The following is a 23624-nucleotide window of genomic DNA, read 5'->3' on the forward strand; positions in this document are numbered from 1 at the left end:
TGACTGCGGCTCTTATAGAGGCATCTCCCTTCTATTGATTGCCGGTAAAATCTTAGCGCATATACTTAACAACCGCATAGGTTGCCTAGCAGAACCGCTCTTACCGGAGAGCCAGTGCGGTTTTCGACCTCATAGGGGCACTGTTGATGCTATATTTGTTCTAAAACATCCAAGAAAAAAGCTTAGAACAAATTTGTCCCCTATATGTGTGCCGTTGTGGTCCTTAAAAGCTTTCGACCGCGTGCCGCTCTCTCGCTTGTTTTGCAAAAAACTTGGTGTCCCGAAAAGTTCGTTAACTTAGTCAGACAATTTCATAAAAATATGATGGCTATAGTTTGACATCAAAACGAGTTTTCGGAACAATTTCCAGTAATCAGTGGAGTGAAACAGAGTTGTGTAATTTCTCCAACTCTTTGCGTTGCTCTGGACAAATAGAATACAACTAAGCAACTAAGCGTTTGTTCTGACAGAAGTGTCGTATTTGACTTGTCTCCATTCAAATCTAAAACGAAAACCTCAAAGCTCTCCGTGAGATTCTCTATGCCAACGGCGTTTGCTTACTGGCCGATAGCATGGAAGCGATTCAGTGCTACGTGGATTCTCTGCAGAGGTCGTGCCATAGATTTGGCTTAGAAATCAGCATATCCAAGCCTCAAGTGCTAAAACAACCATCCCGTTAATTTCGAAGAGGACACTTACAACCTAATTATAGAAGGGAAACCCCTAACAGAAGTGTCTTCTTTCAAGTATCTTGGTAGCTAAGGCTGTGTCCACTTTCGGTCGGTTAACGCATCGTGTCTGGGGATCGCATGATCTAAAGCTGAGGACGAAGTTGTCGGTGTACAAAGCCATGGTTCGTCCGATTCATTTGTATGCTTCGGAAAGATGGTGTTTGCACAAGGGCGATATTCGCTCGCTAGACAAGTTCCACTTACGCTGTCTACATTCCATTTTGCGTATAAAATGACAAGATCGCATCCCCAACACTAAAATAGTTATAAAGGTCTACAATATATATATTTTTAAGTAATACAGTTGATACTTAACACTAGAAAAAAATAATAATAATAAAGGATACGGTACCTATACCCATACCAGATAATTAAGTCGCAAAATAGTTTTTGCACATTGTAACCGCTCGCTACGCTCTTTGCAATTTAAAGGACTGATTGACCAGTGTGTTTTTAAACAATAAAGAAAGTCTTTCCAACTTGTAAATTCCGAGTAATACTTTTTATTTCAGATCAGATTAGGTAATCACTATTCAAGAGTACCTTTCATCGCAAAGTATTTGTATTAAAAAAAAAATATTTTGAAAATATCTATTTCGTATTTTATTTACAAATTTGAAAACTATTTTGCATTTGAAATAGTATATCAAGGAAGTATTTCTATTTTGTATTTAAATACTTTTTATAAACTATTTTTCACATCTCTAATATATTAGACTTAGCACTAAAATTCGTTGTCACTCAAAAAAAAACTTAAAATTACAAAAATAAATACATGTGGGGCCCTGGTGCGATTCGATAAGTAAGAAAGAAAGTTGTCCAGTAGTTGTTTGGGGGTATTATTGACCGGTATTGTAGCTATTTAACTTGGCACCGACTTCAAACATATCAGTTGCTAGCGCATAAAAAAAGTTTTTGAAGTTGATTTTTCTTTTTTTATTTAAGGTTTTATTTTCCATTTTTATTAGATTTATGTTTGACGCAGTATTCTGCAGGACTCTAACCCTAGTGACCATGTGTAGGTACATAATATATCCGTCATACATTCCGTCTAAAAAAAACGTTCGCTAAAATTATGTTGTCATGTGAAAAACAATGTGAATGACATACAAAAACACAATGAGATCTGAGCGTCTATCCGGCTTGACTGCCAAGGCCAATGCATTGTGAAAATTAGCAATAAAGTTTATTGTTATTGTACGGTGTTGCTTAATGCACTAATACCTAAACAATTAACGTGGCCGTGTTAACAATACTAAAGCTTCATCTACAAATCTTTTAATAGTGATGTGTTAATTGGATTAACACTTATACTGCATAATTCCACGATTTTTACTTATAACTGATTTATAAGCCTACATGAAAAACGGTTTTGGTTAGAAGTCAAATTCCAACATTCACAGTTCTTTTACAGAGTAGGCATTCCGACTAAGATTCAAATTCATCAAGTATATTTTCTATTCATTTGTTGTAAACCGGACAATACTAAAGCTTCATCTACACATCTTTTAATAGTGATGTGTTAATTGGATTAACACTTTTACTGCATAATTCCACGATTTTTACTTATAACTGAATTATAAGCCTACATGAAAAACGGTTTTGGTTAGAAGTCAAATTCCAACATTCACAATTCTTTTACCTACCTACTCTAGGTATTCCGACTCAGATTCAAATTCATCAAGTATATTTTCTATTCATTTGTTGCTGACAGGAGTCTGAAATTGCTGACGATATTGGAAGTACCTACTGGCGACCACACGACGTTGAAAAGAAAGAAAAACTCGAACTCTCCAGGCAGGTACATATTAATTTTCCTTATTAAATCTGACTTGTTTGCGGTAAATTTTCAGAATTCTATTCTGCGGAATGACACATAACTAGTGTTTAGTAGAAACTCCAGTTTTTTGAGTGTACATTGGAAAAGTCGAGTCCTTTATTTATTATTTTTTTAAGGATAACTCCAAATGACTCAAGCCTCAGAATAAAAACAGGTTTTTCTATGTAAAAAATATATAGGTGTTATTGTATGATTTTGATTTGTTTATCTTACACATCAACTTTACATGAAGACAATTGGTAGGTAGTACATAAGAAAAATTTAGATAAGGGCAACTAATAGCGGGGACAAAAAATTAAGCAAATATAAAAGGAACATTTTAATGTAAGAAATTATTTAATTGTAAAAAAAAACTGTAGGTATACACATTTAAATTCAGTCTGCCTTTTAACTTAAAACGACCTATTAAACTTTTTTAGGTTTTCAAGTGGGACAGCTGTTTTTAATTTTGATAACATGTAGGTATAATTATTATAGTTTTTGTTATAGTTACTAATAAGAAGGTATTTAGATAACTTAAATTAGCTTTTCTATGTAATCTCGAGCATGTATAACATAAATTTATGACACTTTTTCTGGCACTTGATTAGGAAAATTATTTAGGTAAGTAGTGTTTAAAAAGCACCTACTGAAATCACGATTTTTTCTACAAACAACATTAATAAACAGTAGGTTTCGAATATATGCCACCAAATATAACAGTCGTGGTAGTTTTCTCAATAATAAAGTACGTAAAAGGCTTATTGGCTCTCATAAGTGGCGTCGATATCCTATCGGCGAAATTGGCGGAAGTCGAAGCAGAGGCTACTGTTCCAGTTTCAGTGACTTCAATGTCAGCTTTGTGCACAATGGCCGAGACATAAATATTCTCATTCGTCACACGTTTGAAACTCGCGACATCTGGTTGAAAAATGTCGTAAACACCCATGTCATTTAAGGGCTTGTTCATAACAACATTCGTACTAATCTTGAATCTGGGAAGTTTAATGTCAACATCAGTCATTCCGTATTCGTCTATATCGCTCTGTAGCTTCTTTGTTATTTCTGTAAGAGTCACATTCGCTAGCCTTCTATAGACATCGTCCAACTTTACTCGGGGATGTGGCAGAATTAACAGCATAGCATATTTTCCATCATTTCCGTACGGCAATTCGACAACAAACGCTTTTAGTTCAACGATATTGGAGAATGGAAACTCCGTTCTCTGATACATCATGTTGACTTGCCCTACGACATCATTGTTTTCATTGTAAAAGTTCTCAACTGTTGTTTCGCTCGTGTTGAAGGGAGATAACCATAAGCCTTTAAAGGATATCACATTAGTTAAAATCATCCTGGACTCAGCAAAGTCATCTGAGGTTAGCACGTTAGAGACTCGCCCCCCGGAATTTTGGATAAAATTGTTCGCTTTGCCGGCCGCCAGGTCAGGATTCTTAAAATCGAGTACTTTTATTGTTGCGTCGAAATCTGTGCTAATCGTTTTCCGAAAGTCCGGATTCAAAGTGAAATCGTCGTCAATGAATACAAAGTTTTTGCTTGTTAGTGATACTCCGTTTGTGGATGGATTTAGCACGGCTTTTGTCAATTCTTTGTAACCGGCAATAACGGTTTTCTTGCTCCTTGGGAGGATGAAAGCGCGTTGCAACTCCGCGAAACTGTTGCCTGTTGCACCGAGCGCGACTCCGGTCATTAGGGTCCATATTCCAAAAGGCGATATTACAACATGTCCACCAGTTTGTTTCTGTGTATGATGCAAAAGTTCGATGCTGAAGTTTCTTGATCGCGCACTAAACTCCTCAGCATAACATGTCGCGACAAATAGTAGGAAAACTATGGTCTGCATTGCGTGTGGCCTCGACCGCGGTCGTCTATGTACTGGCGGCGATTAACGTGCTAATGTCAAGGTGGTATCTAAAGCAGGTTTCCGGCAATATCATGGCAATATCATTTAAGCTTATCGGATCCTGTTGATGGATTATCTGCCTTACATTTATAGAAATAAGTTATTATTTTGTTTGATTTACGTAATGTTTTTGTTAATGTGAACTCGACTTCGGTCGTCGGCAGTTGAAATTAAATTGTCGTCTTTTTCCATTAACCGCATATATGTTTAGTTGTTTTATCAGAAGAGGTAAATAATTATGTTTTATGCCACTAGAGTCTAAGTTTTTCAAAGTGTGGAAAAAATTAATGGGCTCTGGAGGAAAAGTGCCTTAAAACCATTAGTAAGCTCATTTTCCTTAAAGTAAATACTATCTTATTTTTAAAAAGAAAAAAAAAAACTGCATTCAAAAATTTGTTTTAATTTGCTTGTCTCGCCCGGGAATGGAACCTACTAAAAATATTTGATTGAATTGAATTCTGACTTGTTGTCGCAAAATTAACATATAGCCCTTTTTGAAAAAAAAAAATATCTTTACACTGACTAAATTTTAACTAAAAATTAATACAAAATTAACTTTTAGTTTAAATTCAGTTTTGTTAATAAATAAGTACCTAAATGGTCGCGCACTGTGCGGTTTAAGAGGAACTTCCTCCCGCGGACGCTTCGGAATGAGCTACCTGCCGAAGTTTTCCCGAGGGTCTATAAGTGCAGTATGAGGTTATTCAAAATAGGAGTGTACAGATTTTTAAAGGGTCGATAACGCGCATGTAACACCTCTGGAGTTGCAGGCGTCCATAGGCTAACTACTACAGGTTTCGTGGTATAAAAAAAAAGTTAGTTTGTACATTAACGTTGTTTAAGTTATTACAGTACATATGGGGCTACTTTATAGCACTAGTGCGAGAAGTAGCATATTACGTTACTGTGTCGAACATTTAAAGGGCCATATGTACTGTAAAACGTTGTACGATACATGTGCGAATAGGTAATTCGCAACTCGTGTCGATTTAAAACACTCCCTTCGGTCGTGTTTTAATTTATCGCCACTCGTTTCGAATTTCCTATTTTTCGCACTTGTATCGTAATGTACTATTTTATGTTCATTTTGTACCTGTAATAAGCAACACCTGAAACCGGTTACATCAGTTATTTGAGATTATTGAAAAACTTACGTTATGTTATTATGATATACATTTCAATGGTGTACCTAACTATAAGGTATTATTAATCTTTTTTTGGCTTGGAACCGTCTTCAAGCATATGGGTATCGCGTTTTAAAAGGATACCTACTTTTTTTTATCTTTTTTTGTAAGTACTAGGTTTTCATTTTTATACTGTTATTTGTTTTATGTCAATCCATGTCCTCGCCAATGTCACGGTCGTAGCTACGCCATGGGTTTCCCCATAAACGTTTCGTGCGGTAATTTTAATCATATGAGAATCGTGACTTCATATAAATTACAGACAATTACTCTGATGTACCAAGTTCTGATAAATCAACAAGACGATTCGACTCGAGATCAGTCAAAAACAGTGTTATACAAAGTGGATTATTTAAATTGTTACAAACGGGAGAAAATGTTTTCCATATTTAGTATTGTTCTTTATATTTTTCACGTGCTCCTGGTGACAGTAACAGTTATATCAGATTTCTCGAGCATTTCGTATTAGCTGTGTTAAGGTAGAAATGGATTGGTTACCTATAAGATTTCCGGAAGGTTTGACCATTGTCAAGTATTTCATTAGCCAAATTTAGATTTTACAATTATATATTAAAGGTTATGGTGCATCATCTACTTTCTTCTAACCTTGCCATATTGCCGGAATTTGTTCAGTTAGATTTTTTGTTTCAAAGTCGTGAACCCTGCGTTTTGCGTTGCATTATGCGTATGTATCTAATTATGTATCTTTTATTTTTCTTCCTTCCTGCCTTCTGTGGCTGTAGCACGATCGCATTTTTATCACTTGTCACTGCCTGTCACTGTCACTGCCTGGCACTTACTACTGGTTAGAACGTGACACGCATAGTGACAAGTGATAAAAATGCGACCGTGATGCTACAGCCGCAGATCAGTGGAATTGGATAAATAATAGCAATCGATTGGTCTTAGTTTACCTACTTACAGGCAAACAGTTTGACACCTTGGCACTCCTTTAGCCCTCCAATGGACCCTTTACCCGACATTTAAAAGTAGGTATCAACTAAAACAATGTAACACATTGTGTTATTCAATTTCACATAGTTACCTTCAAGGACGAGCAACAATGGTCTTTATTTTGTCTCTCCAGATAAGTGTAACTGTATTTGGATCTTAATGGTTCTTTTGTTGAAGAAACAATCACATTTTGTACGTATTTAAGAATCGCAAGGTCGATTTGCTTGGTCTGATTTAATTTTTCATGGGTGATTCATTTGTATTGAAGTATTAATTATAGTATCCTGCACTATTTAATCTTCTCATACGGTCGTTTAATGTTTGTCAAAAGTTTGAGTATCAATGATCATTGAGTCACGCGAGGATCGGAAAATACGCTACATTAACATTGTAAACAATTAAGTTGAAACTGCGGGCACGCCTACTCGTCATAGGGGTTTAATTTACCGATTAGAGAACGTCATGCCTACGGCTAAAGAGGGCCTGTCCTAGTGCAATTTTTGGGGAATGTACATAGGTACTTTACTTACACGCAGATAGAATGTTAGTTTCATACAAATTACATAACTTAACGTTCTGTTATCAATGCAACAATTCTAAAGTTCTGAAGTAAAAAAGTTCCCACTGGTAATTTGCTATTTTTGACGTAAACCTACAAATAGGAAACTTGATCTTGACTCATGTGTCACACACACTGCGTTGTGCCAGATTTAACAACACAAAAGAACGTTGAATCACATACTAATAGCGGCATTTCCTTCACTTTGACACTAAGTAGTCAGTTAGGATTATTGTCTTTTTAGGGTTCCGTACCAAATGGCAAAAAACGGAACCCTTATAGATTCGTCATGTCCGTCTGTCTGTCCGATTCTGTTACAGCCACTTTTTTCCGAAACTATAAGAGCTATACTGTTCAAACTTGGTAAGTAGATGTATTCTATGAACCGCATTATGATGTTTACACAAAAATAGAAAAAAAACAATAAATTTTGGGGGTTCCCCATACTTAGAACTGAAACTCAAAAAATCTTTTTTCATCAAACCCATACGTGTGGAGTATCTATGGATAGGTCTTTAAAAATGATATTGAGGTTTCTAATATAATTTTTTTCTAAACTGAATAGTTTGCGCGAGAGACACTTTCAAAGTGGAAAAAAGTGTGTCCCCCCCCCGTAACTTCTAAAATAACAGAATGAAAAATCTAAAAAAAATATATGATATACATTGCCATGCAAACTTCCACCGAAAATTGGTTCGAACGAGATCTAGTAAGTAGTTTTTTTTTAATACGTCATAAAAATTTAAAAAATTTTTTTTTTTCATCAAACCCATACGTGTGGGGTATCTAAGGATAGGTCTTCAAAAATGATATTTAGGTTTCTAATATCATTTTTTTCTAAACTGAATAGTTTGCGCGAGAGACACTTCCAAAGTGAAAAAAAGTGTGTCCCCCCCCCCCTGTAACTTCTAAAATAACGGAATGAAAAATCAAAAAAAAATATATGATTATACATTACCATGCAAACTTCCAACGAAAATTGGTTTGAACCAGATCTAGTGAGTAGTTTTTTTAATACGTCATAATAATGGTACGGAACCCTTCATGGGCGAGTCCGACTCGCACTTGGCCGCTTTTTATTTTATACTACGCCGGTGCTATACAAGCATACGCTCCGCCTGATGGTAAGCAGTCTCCGTAGCCTATGTACGCCTGCAACTCCAGACGAGTTACATCCACGTTGCCGACCCTAACACTCCGCACCCTCGTTGAGCTCTGGCAACCTTACTCACCGGCAGGAACACAACACTAAGAGTAGGGTGGGGTAGGGTATGAATAGGGTTAGGGTGTCTTTACTGTAACCGCTTTTTGGTGACGATAGATCAAAATAAAGTTATTTTACTACATTTAAATGTCATCCAAATACCGATACCTTCATTATTACGTCGAGGTAATTTTAGGCCATACTCGTACCTATGCTAGAAAGTTTTGATGATAATAAATGTTTGTTTGCTTGATTTTCTAAAAACAATATTAGTAAACAGGCGTAGGTTCAAAAGATCACTTAACCACCTACCTACTTAATAGTCATCACTGTATTGCATCGATAGGTACAAAAGGCATTCTGATTACCCTTTACGAATAACCATTGCCTACATTAGTAATTTAATGCTATTCTATGATAATATATGTGGCCATGCCGCGATGGTGATGTGCAACCGCATTAGGGTTAGCTTATTTATGATCATCTTATTGGTAGATTATATATTATTTCAGCTTCGTTAAATAATTGCTAAAATAGCTGTTTTTTCGTACTTACTTGACGATCTCAATCGTGACTTCAGCCTATGAAGCCGATGGTCCTGGGTTCGACTTCCGGTAAGGGCATTTATTTGTGTGATGGGCATGGATATTTGTTCCTGAGTCATGGGTGTTTTCTATGTATTTAAGTAATTATATATATCGTTATCTGAGTACTTAGTCAATCTATGTAAGAATGTCCTATAATATTTATCTATTTATTGATTAATCTGACACATTGGTTAGCGTGCGCGTAACTTACTTTGTATGCATCTCGCGACATCATTTAGATATCATTTTGATATCAGCGTACGTTGGAATTGGCTTCTCAGTTCTTGCCTAGTCACGGTATTTTCTGAGGTTCTTCCATTTGTACAAAAATAATGATTTAGATAAGAAATCAACACTGTTTAAGAGTAATAATACTAATTTAAATACAAGAGATACCAAATATAGGATGAGAAAGAAAACCATTTTCTTTTCAAATTGTTTTGGGTATATAGGAATATGATGTAGAAAGGGCTATTACTAGGGAAACCGACACGACTTTGCCAATATAATGTCAGTTTTTCTTTGAGCATACATATGCTGAAGTGGTGAGAGCCAGAATGGCGGGTGTACCTAAATAAAAATAAATGAAAGGCATACCATATTTTTGTACCTAATTTGTACTATTTAGTACCTCCGTTAAAAAAAATTGTACCTCACGGTACATAAAGTTATCATCAAACACACGCCATCCTGACAGTCAGAATGGAGGGTGTACTTTATTACGCTATGTTCCCATGGTTATTGATAAATTCTATAGAAGCCAAATTTTTGTACCTTTTTTGTACCATGATGAAGACATGATTCCAGTTATTTGAACTAAACAGATTAAACATTAAAGGTACTAATTCCTGGAGTAATAAAAATAAGTGTACCCTAGCGTTTTTTCTTAAAAATGAGATCGATAACTTGAAAAATTATAACGCCTGCAAAAGTGTAATAGCAAGAAAAATATAAATGAGTAAAACTTGGAAACCACAAATAAAATGGCTCATATTATAATTGAATATGAAGGTACAAAAAAGGTACAAAAATTTGGCTTTTATATAATTGATCAATAACCACGGGAATATAGCGTAATAAAGTACACCTGCCATTCTGACTGTCAGGATGGCGGGTGTACTGTTTTTTGGTGATAACTTTAAGTAACGTGAGGTACAATTTCTTTTAAAGGAGGTACTAAATAGTACAAATTAGGTACAAAAATATGGTATGGTTTTCATTTAATTTTATTTAGGTACACCCGCCATTCTGACTCTCAAATGAATTGCAGTAGGAGAGGAAAATTTGATGAATGCAACGTTTTTTAAGGGCCATTTTTTTCAAAAGTATTTTTTTTTTTAAATATTATATAAACTACATTGAACAATAAATATGACTATTATGAGTCCCGTTTACTTTCTTTCGTTTGATCTACACATTAAAAATATTAAAATAAATATGATTTTACCACACTAGCTCGTAAAGGCGCTCTTTATTATTCAAAAACGTTAAGAAAGTTGCATTCTATCCACAAGAGTCGCAATTAAAGTAAATTGATGCAATTTTGAGTTGTTTACTTGTTTTGGCTGCTAGAATTGTCTTTTAAGTGATGATTTTGAATGATATGTATATATCTGATTGCGTTCATTTGGATCTAATTTATAATTTTTTACAATTAGTATTTTGCTCGCGTTGGTGGCGTTGGAGTGGCGGTAAACTTTGTGTTCCAACCACAAATGTTTTGCTCGTTCGGGTATCAATATTAGCACGAGAGTGCGTGTAACTGCCGGAAAAAGGACGTCATTGAAAAAAAACCGTTTTTGTTTTTCAATGCAGCGATGTATGGTATATATACATTATTGCATTCTCTCTAATCCTCTGGTTAGTAAAGCCAAATTTGACTAGCTTCAAGTTTCACCACATGCGAGCTAGGCAAGATGAGATGGTGATGAAGCAACAGCTTTGTTGATCTGTTTGTAAAATGGACGGTCAATTTGAATGACATCGAATTAATGGCTTTGGTTGCGTGTATCTAACTGTCGCAATAGATTTAGTGGATATTGATTGGTATCACAGGGTCATGCACTGTCAGAAAAATGAAAAACAGTATTTCTTCTGTACCTGGAGATTCTGATCATGCTGGAACTTAACTTCTGTTTTTTTTTATACCACGTCGATGGCAAACTAGCATACGTGGGCCTTATGGTAAGCAGTCACAGATGCAGTAGCCTATGGACACCTGCAACTACAAGGATATTACATGTGTATTGCTGATCTTTCAAACACTCCTTTTCTGAAAAACGCCATACTCTAGTCCGTTGAGAACACCTCGATAAGAAAGCCCATTTAGGTTATAGGGTGTGAGCACAACCCTTTGTAAAACTAGCAGATCATACACAAGGAGGCAGTCTCTCTTTAGATTTAAAGGGTCAATGACGCTTGTGAGTTTTGGTGGGTGTGTGTGACTTAATTCGCCTTAAACCTGTTCCTAACGTTGGTAAGTATGTCGTAAACTTAAAACTGGGTTGTATCTGTGACAATTGTAGGCCTTTTGTATTCTTTACTTTTGAAATTAGAAGAAGCAGTTGCTGAGGACACCTAAACTGGTAAAATAACAAAAAAATTCTTAAAGAATATTAGCTGCTATTGCTGCCCGTGATTTCGTCTGCGTGAAGTGACAATAATAAAGATCGATAAAAAATGGTTCACCGGTTTAAGCGTAAAGAGGTATCATACAGACAGAGATACTTTCGCATTTATAATATTAGTAGGGATACACCATTCACCTTATTATATCTTGTAACATGGAATGGGAGTTTGTTAAATAAATCCTGAAGTCATAATGTGCAAATAACAGGAATTCTATCAAATTGGACTTCATGCCTATTTCTTGCACCTATCAGTTTTACCATTTAAACCATTTCACTGAGTAATATAAGATGAGCGCCTACAGAATTCTAATGCGCTCAAAATAAATTATTTCTGACAAGTAATGCTTATGCAGTAGGTACCTATAGAAGTACATTCCCGTTGCTAACAGAATATTTTTTTAAATTATTAGGTAACTAGATACACAATTTCGGTATCATAATTTGTATTACAGGAAAATAATTACAAATTAATATTTCAAAGTAGCAGTGATTTTCTATAAACTATCCGCATTTTTCAGTACCACTGCCCACTTTTGGTCGCCCCAGGAATTTAACTTTATCTTACTTCTCATTGTCTTGTGATGCTAAACAAATTGCACTTAACCGCATTCTTGTGTAATGGCGATGAGGAAATGGTAGGCGCAAGTAGATACAAGTGGTACAGTCACGTCTGAAAATATCGATACGAAAAGAGTACCAAAAATATGTATACACTACCTTAATATATGGGCAATAAAGTCGACGATATTTTTGACACTTTTTTCGTAAGTATCGATATTTTCAGACTTGACCGTACAACTACTACTTAGATCAAAATATTTTAGTTTGCAGATTCCAAACAATAATAATACATTTCTTATCCTCAGCAGTAAAGAAATTGCAAAAGAAGGAGATATGCTAAAATTCTTCGCCTTGTGCTTTGACTAGCACTTAGCCAGTCTTTTTAAGAACGTATGTTTTTATTGATTTATCTGTACATTGACTCATACATCAAGCTTTTAATCTTTTGATTTATATGTGTACCTATGCAATTAGTAAAAAAAGCTGTGTAAAAGACATTAAAGACACCTACCTACTTCCATTAAAGTTTCAATAAAAAACAATCGAACAAACAAGCACGGTAGATAAAAATACATTATTCAAAATGCAAAGTTCTTTTAAGACTTGCTTATCAGAAGATTAATCTCTCACGACACGATACGTTGACATCTTGGCATGAATGTGAAGTGGGTTGAGGATTTTTCCCTCCAAATGCCTGCAATGTGCCAGGTTCGTGACTGCGCGGGTCACTACTAGCGACGCCAGCGATTAGTTGGACATTTTCACTCGCAAGTTAATGATTTGAACGTACACTGACATGAGAGTGATATCTAAATGGTGTCATTTAGTAATCATGCATTTCGCTGGTAGTTGTCCGAACAAGTATCGGTGCGAGCGAGACGCACGATAACTAGATGACATCATTTAGATATAATTCTTATGCAACGTACGTTCGAATTGACCTGTTAGATATGTAGTCTAATTAAATTATTATTATTTCTCTACCGTGTGTTTTCCATCTAATAGGTATAACATATTGTCTGTAATAGCTGGGGAGCCCAAGAGGGAATTTTAGGAGTCAGTCGAGCGCGTCAGATAAAGATAGGGGAGATACCTTCCATCCTGTTGAGTACCTCCACCAAGTATATAAGTCCTTGAAACCGAGCTGGAAGTTCAGGACAGCCTGTCAGAATAGTAAAAAAATTGCCACCTCGAGCGCGTTAGATTAAGATATGGTGGATTCATTACTTGTTCAATAGTGCCCATTTCAATAATCTGACGATTTTAGCGATCCGTAAGCGAGTGACAGTTGAAAGAAAAAAAAAACTCGGTCGTGACTTATTCGTGCGCATTCGATTTTATCTTTATTTTAAAGGAAATAATGCAAGAATATGGAAATAAAAAAACTGGCGATTTGCGCAAGCCGATGTGTCAAATATTGATTTTCCAACACACTGGCTCAAAACGATGTTTTTATTCCACCGACTTTTGGCTCATAATCCTAGACATTAAACACGCGTGCTTTTTCAGTATATTATAACACTCGTGCTTTTTCATTATATTATCCGACTGAGTTAAGAAGGTAACTTATTGCTAATAATTTGTATGGGAACGGACCTTTCTTAATTTGGTCGAGTAATACATTTTTTTTAACCAACTAGGTATTAGGTTTCAAATGTTACTTCAAAGAGATTTTATCACACCAAACACAATTTGTAGATTAAATTATCTATTAAATTACATTAATAACTTAAACTTAACATTTTATCGATTTGATCTCCATCCGTCGAATTGAAATACGAAAATATTAGCTTTTTTGATTTTTTTAATTGGCTGTTTGTCGATTTCGTTCGCGCCTTTGCCATGCGCGTGCATTGGGATCGTGCGTAAAAAAAAATAACGCGCCAGCCATTTTCTGTATTTGTTATAAAATTTGAATAGTTTTGCATGTTTTTAGTTTATTTAATTACAAAAATGACATTTTCAAATATTAAAAATAAAGAACACATAAAATTGACGCTGCCAGTAATACTAATAGACGCAAGAGCCGAGAACAATAGCCTTTTACCATCAAAATCGGGTGAAAAATAATTGGCAGCAAATGCAACTTTTATTCAATGGAAAATCAGCAAAAACGCTAGTCTTTCTTGGAAAAAGTATTGGTAGCTTACTTCAATGAACTGGCGAAAAAGTGCCTACAAGCCCAGCACGCTTTCGTGCAATTATTCGATGTTAAAACTGTAAGCCACCATTTTGAAAATTGTACTTTTACTGTTTTGACAAAAAAGAATCTAATTTATAAATTTTTATTTTTTCCTCGCAAGTGTGTTGAAAAACGTCGTATAAACGCGTGTGCATTGGTCATTACACACATCGGCTTTCTTATTGCGCGCTCGCGCGCACAATATCGTCTCGTGTGTAATGACCAACTTAGCACACTTATATCATAATGTACTATTGAAGTATAGTGCGCCCAGCGCTTTTTCCACTTCACTTTTTCGCTATCTTTGTAAATTAAGCACACTTATACATATTGTCTAGGTTAAGTATATCTTACAGGTTAGGGTGATCCAAAATATTTTTTTTGATGTTGTGAATGTTGATTCTCCACAAGGTTCTTTTTAGTCATTAACATATAAAAATGACACAAACCAATTTTAAGAATAAACAAACATTATTTAAAGGTTACTCAAAATGGAGCAATTCTGCCATACTAAAATGTATGAAATACGAGTATGACCATAGAAAAAATCTTAACTAGAAGCGTTTTAATGGTTTTATTACCTTTTTCCCTATTTAGTTACAACTAAATAAAACATAAAACGGCCATTTTGTTATTTTTGAAATGATGTTTTTTTTTATTTATTAGGTATATGAAATATCGAATTCTAAAGCAATGTTGAGCGACCAGTAAATAATGAGCAAAATGACATTACTTCTTCATAATAGAACAATATGGAGACTAGATTGCAAATATTTTTTTTATTCCATACAAATGCAAGTTTGTGACCTTGCCATTTGCACCGGATCGCTGAAATCGTCAGATTATTGAATTAGACACTTTTGTGGGTTCCATTCCACTTAACATTCTCTTTAAATATCTGCGCGCTTTTTCTCTTGTCAGAGACATGTTGCGCGACTGACACTGCCAATATTTGACTTGGTTTAATAACTCCACATGGCGACACTTTTTACACTTTTAAAAATTTGTAATCGCTTTTCTGCTCGCTAGAAACCAAAATATTATACTTACATATAATCTTTTTTCTTCCTTTCATCTAATCTTTCGAATCCAATAGGTTTCTACGGCGCTCGAGTACCTAACTAATGTATACATTTAGTATTTAGCATCGTCAGCTTCCCAGCTATAACGTCTGCCTGTACGTGATAGGCGATTGCTGGTTCTGGTTCGGTTGAAGGCATGCGCTTACTATACTTAGGAAGCTACGTAAATTGTACCTACTTCTGATTCTAGGCATCTGTCCGACCGGGGTGCCGAAACGTCTACGTATTAATAGTGTTTAATTCAACAGCAAGAGGTCGCTGGTTCAAACCTTGGCACGTATCAAATGATATTTTGTACATAAGTTTCGAAGAACTTTTGATACGAGCCGAGGTTCAAACCTCGGCGTGCGACTTCCGATTCGGAGGTCGCTGGTTCAATCAAACCAGCGACCTCCTGATCGGAAGTCGCACGCTCTTACCGCTAGGCCACCAGCGCTTCTCGCTGCTTTTTCACTACTAAAATAAAATCGTACTTCAAATGATTCTTGTACCTATGATGACATGTTTATGGCGTTTTGACTGATACCTCTATTTTTTTCTGTTATTTGTAGGTATTGCTTTTGTACAGTTGGTCCGTTCCCATAGACAGTATACCCTCGAAAAACATGCCCAATTAAATCCGTTATACGTCATTGTCCGTAAAAAACTAACAATCTAATCAATATTATATAATTAAGATGTTGTGCCTCATTTTGTAAATTTATGAACATTATATATGAGAGCAATATTCCTACATGTAAGTATTATTGCTTATAAATTAATTAAAATTTAAAAGTCAAGAGCATATTCGTAAGGTTAACATGCCTGTTAGCTATTTACCTACTTCGTGACAAGGTTTCATGTGTAGATATATTTTTTTCGGAACTACATTCGAAAAACTGTTTAATGTAGGTAACTACCAGCATTTTATAGTACATTATCAGACATAGAAGTTTTTGTGGCAAAAACGAGTGTTTGAAAACTTTAAACATCGATAAATCTGTTATCGATTAATCAAACATAGATTAATAACACTAGTTTACAAAGTTTTTGTCCTTCGAATGAAACATTTTTTTTCTTAACAATCGTGGTGCACTGAGTTTCAGAAAAATTATAAAAAAAATCTAACACGTCATGTTTCCAAGATATTTATTATTTTTGATAATTTTTTACAAAAAATAATGTTTACAAAAATATCAAACAAAAAATTAAAAGTGAATTGTCTTAGCTTTTTTCTTGTATTTATTCGTGTCTGTATCTCAAATAACAGACCAGCAGTAATCACCTAACATGGCCTGGTCCCAGTATCCTTGATAATTTTGCTCAAAAAATATCATATCCTGATGAAAACGCTCTCCATGTTCATCACTGACTTGTCCGAGGTTCGCAGGGAAGAAATCGAGGTGCGAGTGAAGGAAATGAATTTTTAGACATGCTGACACCCATTCGTTGAAAATTATGTAATAAATCAGCAACAAACTGTTGGTAATTTTCATTTTTTTGTTGCCTTTAAATTCTTGAATAACAACTCGTAGTGATTTCCAAGCAGATCTCTCAATATCAGAAAGGTTGTTTTCAAATACCCCATCTTTTAAGAGTTTGTTGATTTGCGGTCCGATAAAAACACCATCTTTCAGTTTAGCCTGAGAAAGATTGGGAAAAATAGAGCATAAATGCTTAAAAGCTACACTAGTTTTATCTAGTTTGATTCCGTTATGGGATATCCTTTTTTAGATATTATAAATTCACCACAAACATAACAAAAACGATCAGAATGTACTTTACACAACCTTTTTGACATTTTTAAAACAAGTATTTATTTAACTGAACACTGCACAGCATCAATATTTTAAAATAAAATCGAAACCAACTTGTGAGTAGTTTGAAAATAAGATGTTATAAGAACTTGATTTATAGACGTGATAGAAATAAAACAAATATATGTTTGCGTTTTGTTATTACTACTAAATACATCGATATGGAATTCATTAAAAGCACATAACTTTTATTTTAATTTGTAAACTAGTGAATTAAGAGATGTAAATTCTACTTCCTGTTAATTACCGAGAAATTTCAAGAATGAATCCTTACATAATTTCTTTATTACATATACATATTATGAAAAAATAAAAACATAAACCGTAGTATCCAGTGCTAAAAGAATAGAAAACGACCAATATATTAAAGAAGATATGAAGCGCGTTGTGTATTTTGCGGTATGGGAGCGTGCACGACTGTCACACAACCTAGTGTCCGCAATTCTAGGGGAAAACGTCAATTCACTACATCTTATAAAACTACTCCAAAACTAAAAACTACTGAACGGATTTTCATACGACTTTCATCTATCAATAGAGTGATTCTTGAGGAAGGCTTAAGTAAGTATATAACTTGTTAAGGTTTTGTGTAAATTGTTTGAAATATAACGATGTTGTCGGAATAAATCACGCTGGCTATCCGTTTGAGCTATAACAACACAATGTATGGCGGGGTTGTTTCTCATTCATAGGTCTACAAAAAAGTCCGCGATGTGAAATGTCTATCTTTTAAGGATAACTTACTATATCCATTCTTAACTTCTAGAAAAAGATCACGTAATATGTGGCATTTGCAAAGCTATTTACATGGATACATTATTAACAATTATCAAAATAAATACGTTAGTTATATTAAGCATTTCATACAGATTACAATAGTCCCTTACACCATACAATTTAAATGAATATTTCAGGAGTAATCGTAAATCAAAGTTTCATTTCGAGCCATATAATTGTACGAAAAGTTAAAGACGCTATCCGCAGTTAGTTCAAATTTTTACCACCTTATGCGCTGGGATCGCTTTACTTACCCCCACCACGCACTTCGCACGGTCCTAATAGGTATATAGGTAACGTTAAGGTAACATCGATAGCAGACATGTCGATATTTCATTTTGTCAAACACTTTATTTTGCCAAAAAACCTTCTGTCTGTACATTATACAGCTGGGAAATAGGAAAATGCCAGACTAGAGTTATTTAAACATGCCTGACAATTCCTATTCTGGCCTAAGTAAGTAGTGAGCTCATCAAGTGGCTCACTATCCGCCTTCGTTGTAACTTTCACATTTTGTTCCTTCTATATTCTATTCTATTCAACCCTAAAACTGCCCGCTATCTTAGAAACCGCTTCAGTTATCTCTGTTCCAGTAGGTCTGCCCAGAATTTAATTATTTTTGTCCCCTCTTCCGCTCAAAACTCTATAATAATTCCTTTACTTTGCAAGCTGTTCGACTTCGGAATTGTCTGCCTGTTGACTTAAGGTGCGCTAAGTTTCCAGATTCTGTCAAGAGACTATTACTTAAACTACATTTTTAGGGTTCCGTACCTCAATAGAAAAAAACGGAACCCTTAAAGGATAACATTGTTGTCTGTTCGTCCGCCCGTCCGTCTGTCTGTCTGTCAACTCAAGACCCTTTATCTACTCAGGTGTACAGTCCCTTGAAGCTGTGAAAAAAATCAAATATCTAAAATAAGTAAAAAAAAGATACGACCGTTTATGCCGCAAATAACGTATATATCGATACTCTCAAGGGAATTAATATTTATAGCGTACATCCCGTTGACCTAGAACTATGAAATTTGGCAAGTAACATCGTCTGACACTACAAGCACAGAGAAAAGTCTGAAAACTATAAATTTGTAAAAAATTACATATGTTACATTTGTTGAACCCTTCGAGTCCGACTTTTTTGTCTCTTTCTTAATACTTTTATCTGGTTACTATTTTTCTATGGCTGGCACTGTTATACATGTATTTATTTATGTTTATATATTTATGTACGTGTATGTATGTAAGTATATATATTTTTATTTTGTTTATTTCTATAGGTTTCTTTCGATGCAATTGCGAGACCTACAGACAAAGTGTAAACTTATTAATTTCCTGTAAGTACCTGAAGGTTCTATAGGAAGAGATCGCTTTTTAGCGATAAGACCGCCTGTTGTTTATCTCTGCTTGTGTTGCTGTTTCTTTTGTATTGTTTACTTTTATAGTGTGTAATAAAGAGTAATGGTAAGAGGTGCCAGTTATTATTCATTCACTGGCAATCTCATGAATCTCATCAGAACAGTTTGGATGGTCCTTCAGTTCAAGCCTTGAAATATCTTAACTGAAGTTGTGCCCAACAATGCATAACAAGCGGAAGTGACATCAAATAGGTAGGTACTTACCGCTTTATCGCGTAATAAATTCCAAGCTAAAAAAAACATGTAGGTCGGTGTGGTTTTCCGATACCTAATTTTTCATTAAATTGTTTAATATCTGCAATTATCATGAGTTTATGGAAAATACTGAACCCCACTCAAATCAATAAACGTTTTTTACTGACAGTAATTTGCTCGTAATGTGAGACCATGATTAACGCAAATTACCTAACCTGATGAGACGCCATTTGTAATTGTAACGTTTGTAGTGGTTAATACAAATTACACTAATAGCTGTGGACGGGTTCCTCCTTGGGTAATTTATGACACAATATATTACAAATCTTTACTAACATTGGATTTTGTTTTGGAGTTCTTACGAATAGTACTTTAACGAATAGTATTTTCAGAATTTTACCAATACGACTAGTAGCTATGATTGAGGTACAAACTTAACCTTGTAGTTGTACCCCATGCATATGCCGACATGACTAATCAACAAAATACAACTCGGTCATCAAAAAGTTGGTTAATTTTCGGAATTATTTTTTACTGATTCAAACTTTCACGATATTTACACATTATTTACTTTAATAACGATGAAGTCCCCCAACGCGTATAATAAATTTAAAAAATTGGAGGTAAATTATTCTTTTACTAGAGCTATGAGACAATCTTGTTGCCCATGCTTTTAATTCAACGGGAAGTACCCAGTAGGTTTTATTATTGTTATTTTCAGATTAAATAATTGAAGTAAAACGTTTATATTGTTGTAATCCGCGCAAGTTTCGCGCGGCGCACCCATATATTATGTTCCCTTCTAATTGCTGGCCTTTCCTGTTTTTTTCTACACCCTCCCTTGCTTGGTAGCTTAGTGCGCGTTGTTGCGAGATAGGGTCTTGATATTTATAATTTTAAGATTCGGAACTTTATGAAACATAATAGTCTTTTAACAGGTGGTAACACTGAGAAAATACGAATAGGTACCATTTTTTTTATATTTGGCGAAAACAAATACACGGTGCCCGTCATTTTAACAGTATATTCCGAATCGTATTTAGAGACACAATTGTCATATACACTTTACTTGCCTAGTTTCTGAGTTTACTTAGTACTGATATACAATAAAAACGTTTTTTTGTTGTATATCAGTGCATATCGCCTTTTTAATGGCAATGTCGCCATGGGACCTAGTCTAGACGTCCTTATTGACAGTTATCAAAGTGACAATGGAACACTTTGAATAGGCTAATTTTTATCAAAAATATGTACCAATTCATATTAATCGATAAATTTTCCAAGAACATGTACTAATTGTACTTATTATGTATCAAACATACAAAACGTAAAAAAAAACACTTTTTTGCGGAATTGATCTAAATTTGTATATAAGATTTTTTTCATTCTTATGACCTCAGGAATACGTTGTTAATTTTTTCCGTTTCGCTCGCGGGCACCTGGTATATATAAAAATATCGCCTTTTTAATGGCAATGTCGCCATGGGACCTAGTCTAGACGTCCTTATTGACAGTTATCAAAGTGACAATGGAACACTTTGAATACCTAGGCTAATTTTTATCAAAAATATGTACCAATTCATATTAATCGATAAATTTTCCAAGAACATGTACTAATTGTACTTATTATGTATAAAACATACAAAACGTAAAAAAAAAACACTTTTTTGCGGAATTGATCTAAATTTGTATATAAGATTTTTTTCATTCTTATGACCTCAGGAATACGTTGTTAATTTTTTTCCGTTTCGCTCGCGGGCACCTGGTATATATAAAAACGCTGATATTCGCCGAGTAAGAATATTCGTATTTCGTATTCGTTGTATCACTAGTATTGATTAGGTATTAAATTAATATAATGTGTTTTTTTTAAGCTTTTACCTACACACACAACATAACATAACCAGAGGGGGCATCATAGAGATGATTCGTTAAATAACCGCAAATTACGTAGGAAGAGCAACAGAATCCAAAAAAAGACTTATCTGTGAAAATGTTATTATTGCATAATTATAACATCAAATTCGACTTGATAATTATAATCAAATTTTGAATATCTCTGAAAATTGATGAAGTAACTATGAAATTTTGAGTTGAGTGTACTTAGCATCAATATAAACGGCGTTACAAACGTTCGCCATGCCGACTGTTGTAAAATTGTTGTGTGTTGTTTTGTTGTGTCTACCTTCGGAGCTATGTTTGTGATTTTGTAAGAACTAGGCAAAATACTTATTAAGGGGCTTCTCCCTTTAATGGGGGACGGTAGTGTACGTAAAGCACCACACCCAAAGATATCACACCACGGTATTTCAAAACGGTATTAATTAGTTTTCATGTCAGCAGCTCGAACAAGGGTAATTTGCTACTTAAAAACAGCGAGCAAAATGCAACTGAGTGAGACAAAATAACATTCAAGTGACCTTTATATTCAAATGTCATTTCAACATGCGGGGCCTAATACAAGTTCGAAATATTTGGATTCTATTGTCTTTGTCCCTTTCACGGCATTAGCAAAAAGAAAGAGACAAAAAGTTAACACGTAATTCAACTGTAGGTATATTGACGGTTAATAATAGACCCCCGAAATAAGTCAGACCGCATTGTTCCAAAACACTAATTAATGAAATAAAAGTTTAAAATTAAATAAAAATTATATAATTAAATAATACTATTTTATTATACAATCAAAACAATGAACTTATAAAAATTTACGCAATTGTTACGCAAAGTAAATAATTTTACTTTTAACGATCACTTCTATAGTTGACAAAAGTAGTATCCGCAATTCGGACCGTATCTTACAAAGTTTTTTTTTTACAAAAAAAGTTGTCGATGGAACTGTCAATTGATGTTTGTTATTTCATTATTTTCGTATTATTTTATTGAGACTTCTTTCGTTTTGTTTTATTGCGGTAATTAAACTTAATTGTTAGAATACCTTCAGAAAACATGAGTGAAATAATGATTAAGACGGATTAAATTTTTTCAGGTTGTATTTTTACCTTCCAAATATGTTCCCACTGCCGACGTGAAAATTTTTGTGTACTACAAGAGATCAAAGTTATTTGCATCTCGTGCGCTTTTGAGTCCCTTACTACGCTCAAGATTTTAAATTATAACTATAATTATTATTATAGAATCTTTGGCTTGCACGGGACTCAAAATAAGCACTCGAAGAAATATCAAACTTTGCTCTCTTGTTGTACAAATAACTATTGTCTTCTCCGTACATGGGAACATAACTTGACCGAATCATAAGGAAGCAAGAACATGACATACCATCTAGGAATGCCTAAGTGGTACAAATGTCATTGAAATTTTAATTGCTATTATAAGTGATGCCAACTTTAATTATAACCGGTTCCAATGCCATTTTATAGGCACACTATACATACAGTGTCAATGATGAGTACATTTATTTCCTTATAAGTAAATAGGTACTAAAAGTTATAACCCTGCTACAAGGTTTATAACAAGGTATTTTACACGGTGAACGGTATTTTTGTTGTATTCAAATTTCAAATAAACAGATAGATTTGAATTTGACGATTCTGTATTCCTTCGGATTACAAAACCGTCAATTAGACTTAGGTCTAATTAGGTTTCTCAATTTTCTCATATTTCCCTATGTATTTAAGTAAATCACGTGATAAATAATATAGATTAAAGAAAAATCTAGCCTTTATTTAAACAAAACCACGTCACAAAACGGGTATTATGTAAAAAAGTTAGTTAATAGTAGTTAATTAAATGTTTTGTTAAAAGTTTATTTTCACAAGGAATCTTTGTAACTCCGCTGTTATTAGTTTTTTATTTACGAGTACTGAATTTCCGCCACAATACTAAGTATCGCATGTTTCAGTCGTTTGTACATAATTTTTCACGCAAACACGTACAATTGATACTCGTATTATGTCACAATTATAGTCATAGCACATTAGATGCTGAATGTCCTCCACTAAGTATGCATTTATTGGATTCGGCAGCACGATCCTATGAAAAAAATCAAGTGGGACTTTTATGTTTC

The 23624-nt window shown here is 34.4% G+C and overlaps 1 protein-coding gene across 1 annotated transcript; it reads right to left on the reverse strand.

The window, feature by feature from the left end:
• Window positions 1-2877: 2877 nt before the first annotated feature.
• LOC133516192 (serine protease inhibitor 2.1-like) lies at window positions 2878-4637 on the reverse strand. The gene has a single exon (XM_061848987.1). The coding sequence runs from the start codon at window positions 4412-4414 to the stop codon at window positions 3230-3232; it is 1185 nt and encodes a 394-aa protein (XP_061704971.1). The 5' UTR covers window positions 4415-4637; the 3' UTR covers window positions 2878-3229.
• Between the last annotated feature and the right edge of the window lie 18987 nt (window positions 4638-23624).

This window comes from Cydia pomonella, chromosome 3 (genome assembly GCF_033807575.1).
Source record: "Cydia pomonella isolate Wapato2018A chromosome 3, ilCydPomo1, whole genome shotgun sequence".
Classification (NCBI taxonomy): domain Eukaryota; kingdom Metazoa; phylum Arthropoda; class Insecta; order Lepidoptera; family Tortricidae; genus Cydia; species Cydia pomonella.

Bases quoted from the DNA above. Each gene is read 5' to 3' on its own strand.
- LOC133516192 (XM_061848987.1), bottom strand. From the start codon at position 4,414: ATGCAGACCATAGTTTTCCTACTATTTGTCGCGACATGTTATGCTGAG.